Below are 16,557 nucleotides of genomic sequence, written 5' to 3'. Positions count from 1 at the left end.
AGTTACAAATGTTCTATAGAAAAATAAAAATTTCCCCCAGTGCTACAGTCTCAGAGATAAGATACCAAACCTTTAGAGGGATCAACTTTTTAATTAAGATTCTTTAGAGGAATATTTAAAAGGAAGGATGGAAAAATTAGCAGTAAACAAAAATTCAAGTTTAAAATTATGGATGGATCAAACACTATAGAAGAAAATTTTATCACAAAATATTGTAATATTTTGAAATAAAAAGTCATTCTACTATTATAAATACTTTTGTTTTTGTATATTCACTTTGAGTCTCAAAAAGCATTTTGCAAGGTAATTTCCTTTTCATCAGTGAAACACCTGGTTACTGTTTAACCAACAATATTAAAGTGTGGATGCAAATATTTACTAAATATACTTTTCTCAAATAAATGCAAATCACTATTTCTGAAAAGGTTTAATTCTATTTAAATTCATTAGAATATTTATATTTAAATATGCCAATGTAATCTATATGTATTAAGCAAGTAGGAGCTTCTCGAATGAAGAAACAGTCTGATTTGGTTTTATAAATAATGAAGATGATTTAAAATGTAAAAAATTGAGCTTAAAAAACACAGCCCAAACCACCTGTTTTATAAAGTCACACCAGCCATCTACTTCTAAAAAGCCTTTATCAAAGCTATTTCTTCAAACTCAACATTTACTAATTCAACAGATGGGTTTTTAAAATGGAATGTAATTTTACTTTCAACTCACTGATTACATACTCAAATGGCGGCTTAAAAAAAAATAATTTTGGAATACACAAAGACCTGAATTAAACCATTCTCAACATTTTTTCAGGACTGTTTGCTAACTGGCTTGTTTTTATTTACATATGAGCTTTAAACACGTCTACCAACAGGTAGTACACAGAAATAATTATTTGCAACTATAAAACCTGTCAAGTAAACTCCCAATGTAACATCACTGCTTTTTCCTTTTCTTATAAGAATCATTACTATGAACTCGAACTCGCTGGTACACAGAGGATGCTATTTTCATGCTGTCTTTCTTTGTAAGCGTCTTCTCTACTGCTCCAGGTTTCCAAAGTAACAACTGTGCATCTTCTCCTCCAGTTAGCAAAGAATCATCCTGCATATTCCAACAGAAAGAACGGACTGTAGCAGCATGCCCTCCCTGAAGCCTGGTCACATGGACCAATCCTGATGTCGTACAGCTCATTATGTGAATAATTCCTGTGTTTGTTCCTCCAACTACAAACAATTTGTCTGTCTTTTCATGATATATGCCGCCAATCAAATAGTCCAAAAGCCCTTCTTTCACATTAATTACTTCTCTGACATCCGGGATGTTCAAACATGTAATTGGTTCATTGGTATCCAGATGATTAAGATCCCACCAGCAAAATCCTTCATCATGTGTCATGCAGTAAATCTGTTTATAATCTTTCCCAGACCAACCAATATAGCTTACTGATGAAACTGAGTTACAGGTTGTAACCAGTGCATCTTCTTCATTATCAACAGTAATATCAAATACATTTACCAGGCCGTCAGTTGAACCTGAGACTACCATGTTGGGATTGCTGGGATGGAAACATACTTGAGTGATATCATCACTATGTGTCTCTGAATATGCACCAAGTGGGTCTTTAGTAGTAGACAAATCCTGAGAATTAATTCTTGCATCCCAAAATACCAACAATGCATCATCATCAACTTTTTCTGTACCAGCACAAATGACATGATCATTACAGCTGATATCAAAACTGATAAAAATATTGGAAGGGTAACCCTTGAACAGCTGGACAGGTTTTTCACTGGCTAATCGAGCATCCCAACATTTTACAGTGCCATCAGTGCATGAGGAATACACGCTGTCACAGGAATTTGCAAACTTGACTCCATTAAGTCCAGGATATCCTCTAAATTCTCGTAGTACATTTAATCTTTCTTTATCATATATTCTGATTGATCCATTAGAACATAAAACAGCAACCAAGCTTCCTTTTTCTGCTTGTACAGTCTTTGATGTGTCTATGCCAAGCAGATAAGTAGGCTCTTTAGTTTCTGAGGAACGTTTAACAATGTTCAAATTAGCAAATTGTTCCTCAATCTTCTCCATATCAGGAGTGCATCCAAGGGTAGTAAAAATCTGTAATAAAAACAAAAATTAAAATTAAACCCAAAGCGTCTCTATATTGTGATTAAATCAAGAACATTTCCCTCTGAGAGCTGGCACAAAACAACAGAACTAAAACCTAATAGTTTAATCATTTCCCTACCATGATGTAACTAAAACTCAGTTGCCTACTTCTAATTCAATCACTTTTTATATACTGAATCTACTGACAGTAAGAGAATTTTAAAACATGTACATACCTTGCTTAGTAATTCCTTTCAGCTCAAACCTAATAATTGGTCCTACACACAGTCCTCCGCATTAGCCAGGATCTCCACTTTGAGATCATCTTCACCTGGCCCCAGCAGCCTTAACAACTACAGAATCTAAACATAGATGTGTTAGCAGAAGAATGGTCCCTCAAAGATGTTCATGCCATGGGGCTTCCCTGGTGGCGCAGTGGCTGAGAATCCGCCTGCCAATGCAGGGGATACAGGTTTGATCCCTGGTTTGGGAAGATCCCACGTGCCGTGGAGCAACTAAGCCCGTGCACCACAATTACTGAGCCTGCGCTCTAGAGCCTGTGAGCCACAATTACTGAGCCCGCGTGCCGCAACTACTGAAGCCCATGCACCTAGAGCCCGTGCTCCACAACAAGAGAAGACACCGCAATGAGAAGCACTGCAACAAAGAGTAGCCCCCGCTCGCCGCAACCAGAGAAAGCCCGCGCGCAGCAACAAAGACCCAACACAGCCAGAAGTAAATAAATTCATAAAAAAAAAAATGTTCATGCCTTAATCCCAGGAACCTATGAATATGTTAGGTCACATGGCAAAGAGGAATTGAGGTTGTAAATGGAATTAAGGTTGCTAATCAGTTGACCTTAAAATAGGGAGATTATTCTAGATTATCTGGGTGGGCCCAAAGTAATCACCAGTGCCCTTAAAAGTACTGGTAGAAGAAGCAGGCAGAATATGAGAGTCAGAGGGAGATGTTACTATGGAAGAAAGATTCAGAGAGACACACTGCTGGTTTGGGTAAAGGAGGCCAATAATTGGGTGGCCTCTAGAAAGCTGAAAAGGCAAGGAAACAGCCTCCTTTAGAGCTTCCATGTGAAAGTGCAGCCCTGCTAACACCCTGATTTTAGCCCACTGAGACCCATTTTGGACTTCTGACCTCCAGAGTTATAATAAATTTATGTTGTTTTGAGCCACCAAGTTTGCAGTAATTTGTTACAGCAGCAATAAAAAACTAATAGAGGTACCCAGTAGGAATTCTGGAGATGTGCTTCTCAGGCAGTAGCAGCTTGTAAATGTTGGAGATGCAATTTTGAACTTAGGCATTCTGGCTTCAGGGACTCTGCTCTTAACCACCACGCTAGATTGCCTCTCAATGGTAGGTTGTATACAGAACAAGTTCAAGGCCAGAAAAATATGCATGCCTAGTGACTTTATCACAAACTTTTCTATCTTGCTTTCACCAATGAATATTCTAGCCTGCCTCACAAATTCACATTTTCATTCTTAAAACGAAATGCTTTTTTTTCTGTTGCTTTAGTGATAGCGTTTTAACCGTCTGTCTTTTCGTCTTTACAAGGAGAAATGAACACTAATTCAAGAGTTGTTAGAAGGATTAACTGAAATAACGTGTCTGGCCTATCATGATACACATTCAACAAATGTTACGTAAAAATGACCAGTATTACCATTATCAATACCACTAACACCACATGGGGAAGAACTTGGATCTATCAGAGTGGCTCCAAACAAAACAATTAAACCAAAAGGCAAAAAATATTTAAAAGTTGCATTGGGGTTCAAACAAAGAATAAGCATCCTCCCAAACTTTAAATTTCGACTATTTAAAAACTTACAAAAGTTGAAAGAATAGTACAACGAACACACACACACGTAGCCTTTCACCTCCGAGGTTCAACAACTTGCTTTCTTCTATCTCTATAAGCACACACACACACATTTTTTGATGAACTATTTGAAAGCTAACTGCAGACAAAATATCACTTCATTTCTAAATACTTTAACACAGAGCACCTCCCTAATCTTTTGTTTTCTTAACACTGAATTTTTTTTAAAGTCCAGGCCAGTTGTCTGATAATATGTCCCATATTCTGGATTTTTCTAATTGTTTCCTCCTCATGATTAGATTCCAGTTTAATACTGTTATCAGGGATAAAATTTAGGTGATGCTGGGTAGTTTTTTTTTTGGCTGCATTGCGTCTTCGTTGCTGTGTGCGGGCTTTCTCTAGTTGCAGCAAGCGAGGGCTACTCTTCGTTGCGGTGCGCAGGCTTCTCATTGTGGTGGGTTCTCTTGTTGCAGTGCACAGGCTTTAGGCAGGTGGGCTTCAGTAGTTGCAGTGCACAGGCTCAGTAGTTGTGGCATGTGGGCTTCAGTAGTTGTGGCACGTGAGCTCGGTAGTTGTGGCTCATGGGTTCTAGAGCGCAGCCTCAAATTGTGGTGCATGGGCTTAGTTGCTCCGCAGCATGTGGGATCTTCCTGGGCCAGGGATTGAACCCATGGCCTCTGCATTGGCAGGCAGATTCTTAACCACTGCGCCACCAGGGAAGCCCTGGGTACTTCCTATTGCATCACATCATAGAGACTCACAATAACAAGTTTGATCACTTACTTAAATTCTTCTTGGTGCTCAAACTGTCCCCAACTTGACCACTGAGAAACTCCTCAGGCAGCCAGCTTCTGTGTGCTTTTGATATGTCATTATCACAATTAGTATGTAAGCCCTAAATGGAACAACTCTGTATAAGAATAAGTCTGAAAATGGTGAGCATGCTTCAAGTATTCTGAGACTAAATGACCATTTATCTCTACAGCATAACTGTTGGTTTTACAACCAGATAGGCTAAAATGGCCTTCTCTCCTTAAACATGTCATGCTTGCTTCTGTCTCAGGACTGCAGCAATAGCTGCTTCTCTGCCTGGAATACTTTCTGTACCTTTTTTGTGTAACTCCTTCCTGTTATTCAGGTCTCAATATTGTTATCTCCCCAGAGAGAGCTTCCCTGATCAACCAACCTAAAGTAGCCTGTCACCCCCCTATCATACTGCCCATTTTATTAATTAAAAAATTAAAAATGCTTAATTATGAAATATTTCAAATATACAAAGAAGTGTAGAAAAAAGGAAACAGACACCCAAGTACTGTACATATTACCCAGATTTAACATTTTGCCATATTTGCCTCAGTTTTTTATTTAAAGAAATGGAACCTTATAGACACAACTCCTATGGTTAAGAAATTTTTTAAGTGGCATCACAATTATATGTATCTTTGTTGCAATTTGCTCTTTTCACTCAATATTTTTTAAAAACCTGATTTTACTGGTGAGGTGAACTTATTACCTGACTCTTTCTTGCTTTTTTGTTATCAATATGATTGTTGAATAAATGACTGAATAATTGATTCAACTTTCATGCATTAAGAGCTGAAGAGTTCTTCCAGGAGAAACAGAATAAATCTAAAATGATATTGCATGTGTCTGTGTGTTTGCAGGGGGAGCTGTGCTTATGGAAATTAGTAAAATAATGGCATTCTTTTTTTTTTTTTTTTTTTTTTTTTTTAAAAATATTGCATTTTTTTTTTTTTTTTTTTTTTTTTTTTGCGGTACGTGGGCCTCTCACTGTTGTGGCCTCTCTCGTCACGGAGCACAGGCTCCGGACGCACAGGCCCAGCCACTCCGCGGCATGTGGGATCTTCCCGGACCGGGGCACAAACCCGCGTCCCCTGCATCGGCAGGCGGACTCTCAACCACTGTGCCACCAGGGAAACCCTGGCATTCTTTAGCAGTACTTTAAATAAAGTACAAAAAGGAAATATAGAAAAAGAATTTGTAGCTGTGGAAAAAAAAACTTATTTAACTTAATTTTTTTTTACTACAAGCTCTTCAAATACATCCTAAAATGTGTGTTCACTTAAGAGTGTACTGCCTATACACTTCAAGGAAAAATCCTTTTTAATTCCAGATAGAAACAACTGCCCATTCTTGAAATACTAGTCAAAGTATTAATGAGATTACAAAAGAAACAATTCTTTGCTACTGCTTCATATTGACCTCTGCATATTAAATATCAGATTTTAAACAATAAGAAAGTTTAATGTGACTTTTAAGCTAATAGTAAGTTATAGGACTATGACTATGCACTGCCACCCCCAAGCAGGATAGTAGTGCAGTACTCCTTCCCTCCACAGTGCTGCCTGGAGAGTCTGTTTCACACTGGAACAGTCCCCTGCAAGGATTCTGGGGATTGATGAGGCAGGCAGAGTGGGCCCAGATGGAACGCTACAACAAACACTTTTAAGACAGTAGTAATGGTAACAATCTCAATGGTTGTCCACCTGACACACTGTTTAAATGCAGCATAGTACTTCAAAAAAAAAGATAGATGTTAGAAGGTAGGTAGCTCCTACAACACTCTCATGCTATAGAGCTCATATTCATTTGTCCATAGATACAAAGAGTAAAATAGTTTAATCTCTTAGGGAAAAGATGAAAACCTCTGGCTTATGCTTTAACACATTAATATGCAAGTGAATCATATTTGAAATATAACTTCCAAGGCTACATAGTTAATTTTAATTTAATATACTAATGGATCATTCTAAAATGATGAATAAACCCTTTTACTTCTATGTATGCCCTTCTCTGTGTTTTCTTTGTATGACCCACTTCCCAGTTCTCAAGATAAGCCATAGGCTCTCTTTTCTTATCACTTGACATTCTCACAAGGCAACCTCATTGACATTCATGTTTTCAAGTGCCACCTAAGTGCCAATGAGCTCATCTATTTACAAGTCCATATTTCCAAGTGTCTACTAGCCATTTCTCCTCGAACATGTCCCACTACACCTCAAAGTAAAACTGATTATTTATGCCCCCACCAACCTTCTCCTTAAAAACAAAATCAGAAGATGCTTCTCAATGTTCTCCATGTTGGTCAATGGTATTGGCACCATGACGACACTCTGATCCACCCAGCTCTCTAAGCCAGAACCTCTGGGGAATAGCCAACTCTCCTACTCAGGGCTCTCTTCCAATCCATTTCTTTTTTCTTTCTCTTTTTTGTTTTTAACATCTTTATTGGAGTATAACTGCTTTACAATGGTGTGTTAGTTTCTGCTTTATAACAAAGTGAATCAGCTATACATATACATATATCCCCATATCTCCTCCCTCTTGCGTCTCCCTCCCACCCTCCCTATCGTCCCCCCCTCTCGGTGGTCACAAAGCACCGAGCTGATCTCCCTTCCAATCCATTTCTAAATCTCACTTCTGCTGAAGGCTACTAAGAGTATATTGAACTATAAGGTTCAATCTATTTCTGTAGATCAAAACAATACTGACAACTTCATATAGTTCAACCTAACAAAAACATATAAAGAAAACAAATAAGATTATCCATAATTTTAATCTTTTCTCTATTTATTTCTGTTAGATGCATAAAAGGAAGCTTAGTTAGCATTCTAGATCTCAACAGGCTAGTGAGAGCTGAGGATGTAGAGTGAGCCTTTCTTATATTAATACACACACACACACACACACACACACACACACACACACACAAATGAAAGAGGGGACAAAAAGACAGGGACGGAAAAGAGTACTAAAGCAAAGAGTAGGGAGGAGAAAAGAAGAGAAATGAAGATAAGCCAAAAGAGAACAGCAGAGAAAAGAGAAAGTAATGGATGGAGTTACCGCCACTACCTGTTGGATCATATTACAGTTTTACTTTCCCAACACTGACATGAGACAAGGAGAAGAGGTCCAGGTAAAGGAAGTTTAGTAGAGTCTAAAGCTATGTTGGTTCACTTGGCTAAAGAGTTTTCATTAAAAAAAAATTCCTTGTCCTTGAGTTAGTAGATGTAGCGAGCAACCATAACCCAATTTAAATATTGGCCTAACTGTTCTGAAAAAACTACTAATATCTCATCTTGACCCACCTGGTACAGATCAGGAAATAGTAGACCCCCAGCAGTGTCCTGGCATTAAGCCACCACCACTGCTGTTGTGGTCTTTACTGGGATACAGAATTCTCATGTCTGAATATAATGCAGTAGCTGGAAGACGTTTAGAAAGACACCCTAAAACAAACACCTTAGGCTAAGCTTCAAGGGGGTGAAAATATTAACTTCTTGGTGAACTGCCACCTTGAAACACATTAGAAGGGAAATGCTGACTAATCTCTAATCTGAAGAACTGTCCTTAGGTAATAAAGAGTTAGTTACTTGATAACAAAATCCCTAAACATAAGTATTTATTTTGTGGCTTTTGCCTTAGTAAAATTTAAGTTATCTTTATCAATCAAAATATTCTTTCATTTTACTTCCTATTAAAATAAACCCAATAAAATGTTATTTCTATATATAAAGTACATCCTAAATACATCTAGCTGCAACGAGGTGTTGCTCTTATTCCTGAATTGGCCAAGTTTGAATATGAAATCTGAAGGACAGCCTAGTTAGCTTAAATCATTCCATGATGGAAGAGGAAGTAGCTTTCTTTCTCATTTAAACAAGATGAAAAAATGCATTAAACGAAAACACACATTTTATACCTATTTAGAAACTACTGATTACAAAAGGCACTATACTAAAAGTCTTTGGCATATTACTTTGTAGGAAGTCAGAAATGAGCAGTATCCTTAGAAATAGATATATCTCTGTCTTTCAGGTATGAATAAATGTTCATTATACTTGAAAGATCTGCCAGCATAAGCAACAAATACTATTACATTTTTACTACTAAAGAATAAGAGTTGTATTTGAACAGTACATTGGATAAAGGACTAGTTTTCTTTTGAAACAATTTAACAGACTTGGGTCAGAAAAACTAATTCCCCACAGCTGAAATTTAATACTGCCCATTGACCGCAAGGAACTAGCTCTGATGATTGCACAATGCAGAGATTCGGCTAATATCCCCAATGCAGGGAGAAGCTAAATGGGAAAAGTCATTCAGGAATGGGCTCTAATAACTTCACAATCCACACTTATAATTTAACTACAATAATGCTAACATATCTATCAAATTGGGCTAGGATGATTGAGTCTCACAGAGAAGAAAATAATCGTAATTGGAGTTCAACAAATGCTAGGCAGTGTGCTAGAAACTTATCGATACATCTAATTTTTTTACCCTAATCATTTAACCCTATGAGACAGGTATCATTATCACCATTTTTCAGAGGAAATTGAAGTTCAGAGAAACTAACTTGCCAATGCTCTCATAGGTAATAACAGGGGGAGTTTGATTTGAAACCCAAATTGTAACTTTAAAACCTGTGAACCTGTGTTCATTTCAATTCTATGCTATTCCTTTTCCATGTAAGTACTAAAATATTAGTGTCAACTTTAATTAAGGAATATGCCTATTAGGCTTTGAGAGGAAGAATTACATATTAATTCTACATATAAGCAGAGGAGAAAGAAAGGGAGCAGGGTGGGGGCTTCCCTGGTGGAGCAACGGTTAAGAATCCGCCTGCTAATGCAAGGGACACAGGTTTGAGCCCTGGTCCAGGAAGATCCCACATGCTGCCGAGCAACTAAGCCCGTGTGCCACAACTACTGAGCCTGTGCTCTAGAGCCCACGCGCCTAGAGCCCATGCTCCACAACAAGAGAAGCCACCACAATGAGAAGCCTGCGCACCGCAACGAACAGTAGCCCCCGTCACCACAACTAGAGAAAGCCTGCACACAGCAACAAAGACCCAATGCAGCCAAAAATAAATAAATTTATTTTAAAAAAAGGGAGCAGGATGATTGAAAAAACACACAAACACAGAAAAAGGTTACAGTAAGCAGCCATCACTTTTAATTTTTTTGTGTCCCATTTTTTATTATGGAATTTGTATGGAATAAAGAATAGTAAAAGACATCCCTATGCAACCCATTATCCACCACGAACAGTTACATTCCTCAAAACTTATTATTAGTAGTGGAGGGGTCAAACATATATTGTATTTTATTTGAAGGGCAATTAAGAAACTGTGGAGAACATCTAGTATGATGGAACCCCTCCAACTCACCCCTCTTCCCCCTCCATGTGGCATCAACATTGTTTCAGTTGCCTGTAGCACCAGGGATGGATCCTGATTAACCTAACCATAGTAATGCCATCCTTTTAAACCAGTAATTGTTCAGAAACCTTACATTTTTGCCAGTCCACGCATGTATTCCCCTCCTAACTACAATCTGTTCACATGTGGAATGCTAATTCTAAAGGGTTCCCAATCCAACTGATGGAAAGAACTTTAATTCCATGTGTGTAAGATTCAACATTTTCTGACTATTTAAGTCAATTTGCAGTGGAGTTTTTGTTAATGCAGCCAGAACCAGCCTAACTAATTAGAGATAATCAAATAAAGTCTTGGGTGTTATCACCAAGTACTGACTTAATGTAAGAGGCTCCTACAAATAAAGATTTAGGGAACATACTTTAAAAAGTCAAATGTCATTCATATTAAAGATGGGGACTTTGATCTTTTGTTCCCTTTAGAACATTCTATCCTCTCCCCTTTCCCACCTATTCCAAAAAATATGATACACAAAGGAATTGTCAGAAGACTATAAAAACCTATGCTCAGTAATAATGGTAGGATCCCTCATTCTAAAGACACCAACAAAACAAAACAAAAAACAAACCTCTGAAATGCTACAATATTTTAAAACTTAATATAAAACTCTATCTGCTAAGTTTCTGTGTATTTTTAAAATTTATCTATATTTTTGAATTTCTAAAATAGTCCCATGGCTCAAAATTCAAAAGGTTCCAAAACTAATATCTTAGAACATTTCTGTCCTCAAGCCCCTTTCTTCTCCCAGGAGTCGTCAAATGTTACCAGTTTCTTATGAATGTTTTCAGAGATTGTCAATTTGGAAATAATGCAGTGAAGTAATTTTCAGCTTGTCAATAATCTGTCAGTGTGGTACAATAAAAAAGCAATACGTTTAAGAAAAAAACATACTAATTTCAAGCCCTTGTTCTACCACAAACTAGCAAAGTCATCATTGTACAAATTAACCCAACCTCAGTTTCTTCATCTTTAAAATGGGGATAGAAATGGACATACTTGATATTGAGCACCCTTTATAGCCAAGTACAGTGCTAAATGCTGGAGATTCAGATGAGAAACATACTTGCTGTCTTCAAGAAGTTAGGAGAAAGACCAGTAAACAATTACACTATAGGGTGATGGTACAAGGACAGAGATAATCAGAGGATGACACAGGAACACAAAGCAGAGGGATGTAGTGGGCATAATTCTTGGCATGAAGAAAATAAGCAAATATTGATTTCCTTTCTTTCTAATAACTTCATGTGATTTGCCTTATTTCATTTCACATTCACATTTTTAAAAATACCATTCTACAGCTTTTAAAAATGAAAGCATTCTGTTACTTTTATATTAAAACTATTTTTAAAAAATGAAACAATATGCAAAATTTCATGAACATGAATATCAAATCAGCAACTCTCAATTCTGAATAAACCACTGACATATCAAATTGAGTGGGTGCTTTTGGGTTTTTTTTTGTGGTACCCAGGCCTTTCACTGTTCTGGCCTCTTCCGTTGCGGAGGACAGGCTCCGGACGCGCAGGCTCAGCGGCCATGGCTCAAGGGCCCAGCCGCTCCGCGGGATGTGGGATCTTCCCGGACCGGGGCACGAACCCGTGTCCCCTGCATCGGCAGGCAGACTCTCAACCACTGCGCCACGAGGGAAGCCCGAGTGGGTGCTTTTTAAGATTTCATTTTTAATTTTTTAATGAAAAATACATTTCTAAAGAGCAAATGAACTTCAGTATGTTTTAGAAGATGATATAGTTTCACTGAAGTGAAAGAAGTTCTCAGTGAACTCCAAAATTCTTATCTTTTAGTTAGGTACCAATCAGAAAGGCTTAAGATCTACCCTATTAAAAATACCCTTGAATCTAAAAATATGTATATGTATAACGGATTCACTTTGCTGTATACCTGAAACTAACACAACATTGTAAATCAACTATACCCCCCAAAAAATTAAAACTACCCTTTTACCTCCTTGGACAAATGGCCTGAAATTGGGTCTGGACAGGGAAAATACAAGATGAGCCTACAGCATCAAATAGTGCCTGAAAGTAAAGTGCTTAAAAAAAAAGACGCAAGAGCCAAGATCTCCCACTGGTCACTCTAGACCAGTTTGAGCAAAAAAGCAGTCAAACAATAAAATAAACACCCATGAATCCATACTGATAAAAATAAATGATTGAGTAAGTAAATAAATGAGGGAGAAGGGACATATCTTCCTTACAGAAAAATTCCAACTAATATAAGCAGATACAACCTCCTCCAGGAGGTGGAGCTCAGTTCTCCTCTTCTGGAGTATAGGCTGGACTTAATTACTTGCTTCCAAAGAACAGAGTATTGAAAGAGTAAAAGATAGTAAATTCAACTAGAGAAAATCAGAAGACACCACCTTAACCAACTGATCAAGGTCAGCATCTTTGGTAGTAAGTCATGTTGATGTCACTTGCCCTCTGATGTGATGTGATGAGAAAGATAGCTTACTTCTGTGGCATTCGTCTCAAAAATTCATAACCCCAGCCTAATCTTGAGAAAACGTCAAACAAACTCAACTGAGGGACAATCTACAAATACCTGGCTAGTACTCTTCAAGTTTCAATGTCGTGTTAGCAGAGCATTTGGAAGCAGTAGCTGCTAATGTCTAATGTCATGTGCTAGTGGCAAGGTCAGTGGCAAGTGGGAAAAATCTAATGTTAGCTACAAAAGTTCTATACTGGACATTAAAGAACAGTCCTTCATATGCACTACCAGTATGCCCTAGAGAAATCAATACCTTGGGATAAAAAGCATGCATTGGTTTAACTTCTGCAGAACATTTCTAAGAAAACTTTTATATCAAAAATTTAGAGGGCTTCCCTGGTGGCACAGTAGTTAAGAGTCCGCCTGCCGATGCAGGGGACACGGATTTGTGCCCCAGTCCGGGAAGATCCCACATGCTGCAGAGCAGCTGGGCCGGTAAGCCATGGCTGCTGAGCCTGCGCGTCCGGAGCCTGTGCTCCGCAACGGGAGAGGCCACAACAGTGAAAGGCCCGCGTACAGCAAAAAAAAAAAAAAATTACAGAAATTTGTGTGTATGTTTTAAACTGACACATAATTGGCCTTGAAACAATCTATCAAAGAACCATTTGTTTTAAATTGGGCAGAAGTGCTGCATATTTAGTGGAAGGTATGCTAAACTGACATCTGCTACAATTTCAATGTAATTTTAAATATCATATTCATTAATGACTGAGACAATGTCTTTGTAAATTAATCCTGGTTAGCGAGCCTGAATATACTATTCTTGTTCACACGAATGTTCAAGATACTGGTTGCAGCAACATATGGCACTTCATGCATTAAATACACTAAAATTCTTAGGGAGAGCACAGTTTTTAAAGTGCAGGAATTTGTTACCAAGGAAAAGAGGGAGGGGGTGGGAAGGAATGACACACACACTCTCATGCAGTATGAGATTATCCTTCAGGTTCCAGATATAACATTCAAAGTATCTTTAAAAAACAAAGACATTTTCCTCAATAACATCTTGAGATATCCAGTTTCTCAAGTAAATCTTTCACCCAAAAGTCACCCTTTATAGTAAGTCTATGAATACCCAGCTTCTTTCAACAAGAACAATGAACTGCCTTTGCCTTTCCAAAACAACCAGCTGGTTAACCAAACAGAGAATAAACCAAACTTCTTCAGTCACCAGATGTCTTAATTTGGAACAGATAGTAGCAATGTGGAATAATCCAATTCTTGAATTGGTACTCTATGTTTACTACGTCTTTTTCTAATTCTCAGTAGATGCTTTTAAAAATTAAGCAAATGCTCTCTGTAATAACTGCAAAAAAAAGGGAAGGGGGAGGGGGAATAAAAAGAGTAATGACCTATAATAGAATGATGTTAACATTATCAAAGAACAATCCACTTGAATATTATGTTATAGTTAAAAACTGATAAGCAATATCATTAAATCCCTAGGACTTCCCTGGTGGTCCAGTGGCTAAGACTCCATGCTCCCAATGCAGGGGGCCCAGGTTTGATCCCCGGTCAGGGAACTAGATCCCACATGGAGCAACTAAAGATCCCGCATGCCACAACTAACACCTGGCGCAGCCAAATAAATAAATATTTTTAAAAAATCATTAAATCCCTATTCAATAATTCAGAAACGATTCTCAAATGGCTAACATGACAGGCCTAAAACACAGTGGATTTAGCAAAGTCCCTCCTCTCAACAAAGAGCAGTGGGGAGACAGACAGATATATAGACAAATAACTAATTATAATAATGAAAATAGTGATAAGTATTATAAAAAATAATATTGGGTAAGGCAAGAAATGGGGCAGGAATAGCCTTTTAGATTTGGTCATTAAAGGCAAGCCTCTCTCATGAGGTGAGATTTGAGCCGATACCAGAATAAAATGAGGGAGCAAATTATTGGACCGTGTGAACCAAGAGAAAAATAATGAAACGAAAATAAAACCAAAAATAAACAAATGGGACCTAATTAAACTTAAAAGCTTTTGCACAGCAAAAGAAACCATAAACAAAACGAAAATTCAACCCTTGAAATAGGAGAAAATATTTGCAATCGAAGCAACCGACAAGGGATTAATCTCAAAAATATATAAATGGCTCATGCAGTTCAATATCAAAAAAACAAACAACCCAATCCAAAAATGGGCAGAAGATAATTTTCTCTCCTGGGCAGAGGAAAATAGCAAGTGGGCCAGTGCGGCTAACACTGAGTCAGAGAAAGAAAGTGGTGTAGGAAATAAGGTTGAAGAGGTAGCTGCAGTCAGATAAGAGCTTTGCAGGCCACGGTAAGGACTTCGGATTTTATTCTCAAGAGAGAAAGCAAGCCACTGCAGGTTGACAGCAGGTGAGAAACGTCTGTGAAGAGATTCCTCCAGCTGCTGACTGGAAAACAGACCCAGGGCAAGAATGAAAGTAGTAAAGAGGCTTGTGCATGATTTTGGGCAAGAGATACGAAAGTAGGGAGAAGTGGCTGGATTCAGGCCACAATTATGAAAGAGGAATAAACAGCATTTTCTCATTAGACTTCAAGAGGGGTATGAGAACAATTGTCAAAGATGATTCTTAGGTTTCTGGCCTCAGCCACAAAGTGAATAGACCATTGGCATGTTACTTTTAGGATAATTACAAGCTTTCAGGATAATTACAAGATGATTAATTAGATGATTAGACAATTATCCAATTGTTTAAACAGTCTTTATAAACCATGGTATATTAATACAGTAAAATTATACACAGCAAAAGACAAAACAAAAACCCACACACCACTGGTACGTGCAGCAAGGTGGACGAATCTCAGAACTGTTTAGTGACAGAAGCCCAACACAAAAGGTTGCTACAGGATTTCACTGATACAAAGTTTAAGAACAGGTAAAACAAATCTACAATGGTGGCAATCGGAACACTGGTTATCTTTTGGGGGAATCCGGACTGGGGAAGAAAGCAGGAGAACTCTGTGAGTCGTGATTATGCACAGATGTATACATGTGAAAGAACAAACAAATCATCACGGAGGAGAATGACCCTCTGCCTCCATCACGATTCTCACACTGAGTAAAAAGCATCAACAGTCTACTGCTGGAGGAAAAAAAGCATGGTGAGAAATCCCCTATCTGGCACATGCCAGCAGTGCCTGCTAAAAGTTGTGAGCGGAGAAGAACAATGAGGAAAGCCCTCCAGCATCCCAGGCCCAACACTGCAGTGGCTTATTAACATCAAACAAAGGAGAGGTCTGAACAAGCACTATTAATTCACTCAAAATTATCATAGAACTAAATGTGAGGGCAAGAACTACAAAACTTCTACGAAAGAAGCAGTGAAGTTATGACCCTGGGTTAGGTGAAGACTTCTTAGAATCCAAAAGCACAAACCAGCAAAGAAAAACTTGAAGTAATTAAATTTTAAACTTATCTGCTTTTTGAAAATCAGTTAGGAAAATAAAATGTCAATCTCTGATCAGTTAGGAAAATAAAATGTCAATCTCTGGGACTTCCCCGGCAGTCCAGTGGCTAAGACTCTGTGGTTCCAATGCAGAGGGCACGGGTTCAATCCCTGGTCGGGGAGCTAAGATCCCACATGCCGCTGCAGTGCAGCCAAAAAAAAAAAAAAAAGTCAATCTAAAAGAAAAGAGGTGGGCTCCCCTGGTGGCGCAGTGGTTGAGAGACCGCCTGCCAAAGCAGGGGACACGGGTTTGTGCCCCGGTCCGGGAGGATCCCACATGCCGCGGAGCGGCTGGGCCCGTGAGCCATGGTCGTTGAGCCCGCGCGTCCAGAGCCTGTGCTCCGCAACGGGAGAGGCCACAGCAGTGAGAGGCCCGCGTACCGCAAAAAAAAAAAAAAAAAA

At 38.4% G+C, this 16,557-nt stretch overlaps 1 protein-coding gene across 2 annotated transcripts in view; it reads right to left on the bottom strand.

Annotated features, from left to right (window-relative positions):
* Positions 1-412: 412 nt before the first annotated feature.
* WDR89 (WD repeat domain 89) overlaps positions 413-16,557 on the bottom strand; it is a 23,266-nt gene continuing 7,121 nt past the window's right edge. The window contains exons 1-2 of one of the 2 annotated variants that reach the window (XM_024750800.1): positions 4,745-4,765; positions 413-2,130 (exon numbers count right to left, since the gene is read on the bottom strand). In XM_024750800.1, the coding sequence (XP_024606568.1) occupies positions 940-2,100 (1,161 nt within the window). In that variant the 5' untranslated portion in view covers positions 2,101-2,130; positions 4,745-4,765 and the 3' untranslated portion in view covers positions 413-939. Of the gene's footprint in view, positions 2,131-4,744; positions 4,766-16,557 lie in introns of those variants that run through there. The other variant, XM_024750799.1, reaches the window with a different exon arrangement.

The sequence above is a fragment of the Neophocaena asiaeorientalis genome, unplaced genomic scaffold (assembly GCF_003031525.2).
Source record: "Neophocaena asiaeorientalis asiaeorientalis breed wild unplaced genomic scaffold, Neophocaena_asiaeorientalis_V1.1 scaffold140, whole genome shotgun sequence".
Lineage (NCBI taxonomy): Eukaryota > Metazoa > Chordata > Mammalia > Artiodactyla > Phocoenidae > Neophocaena > Neophocaena asiaeorientalis.
Note: the sequence above shows the minus strand (reverse complement) of the source record. Positions and strands in the feature narration are given on the sequence as shown.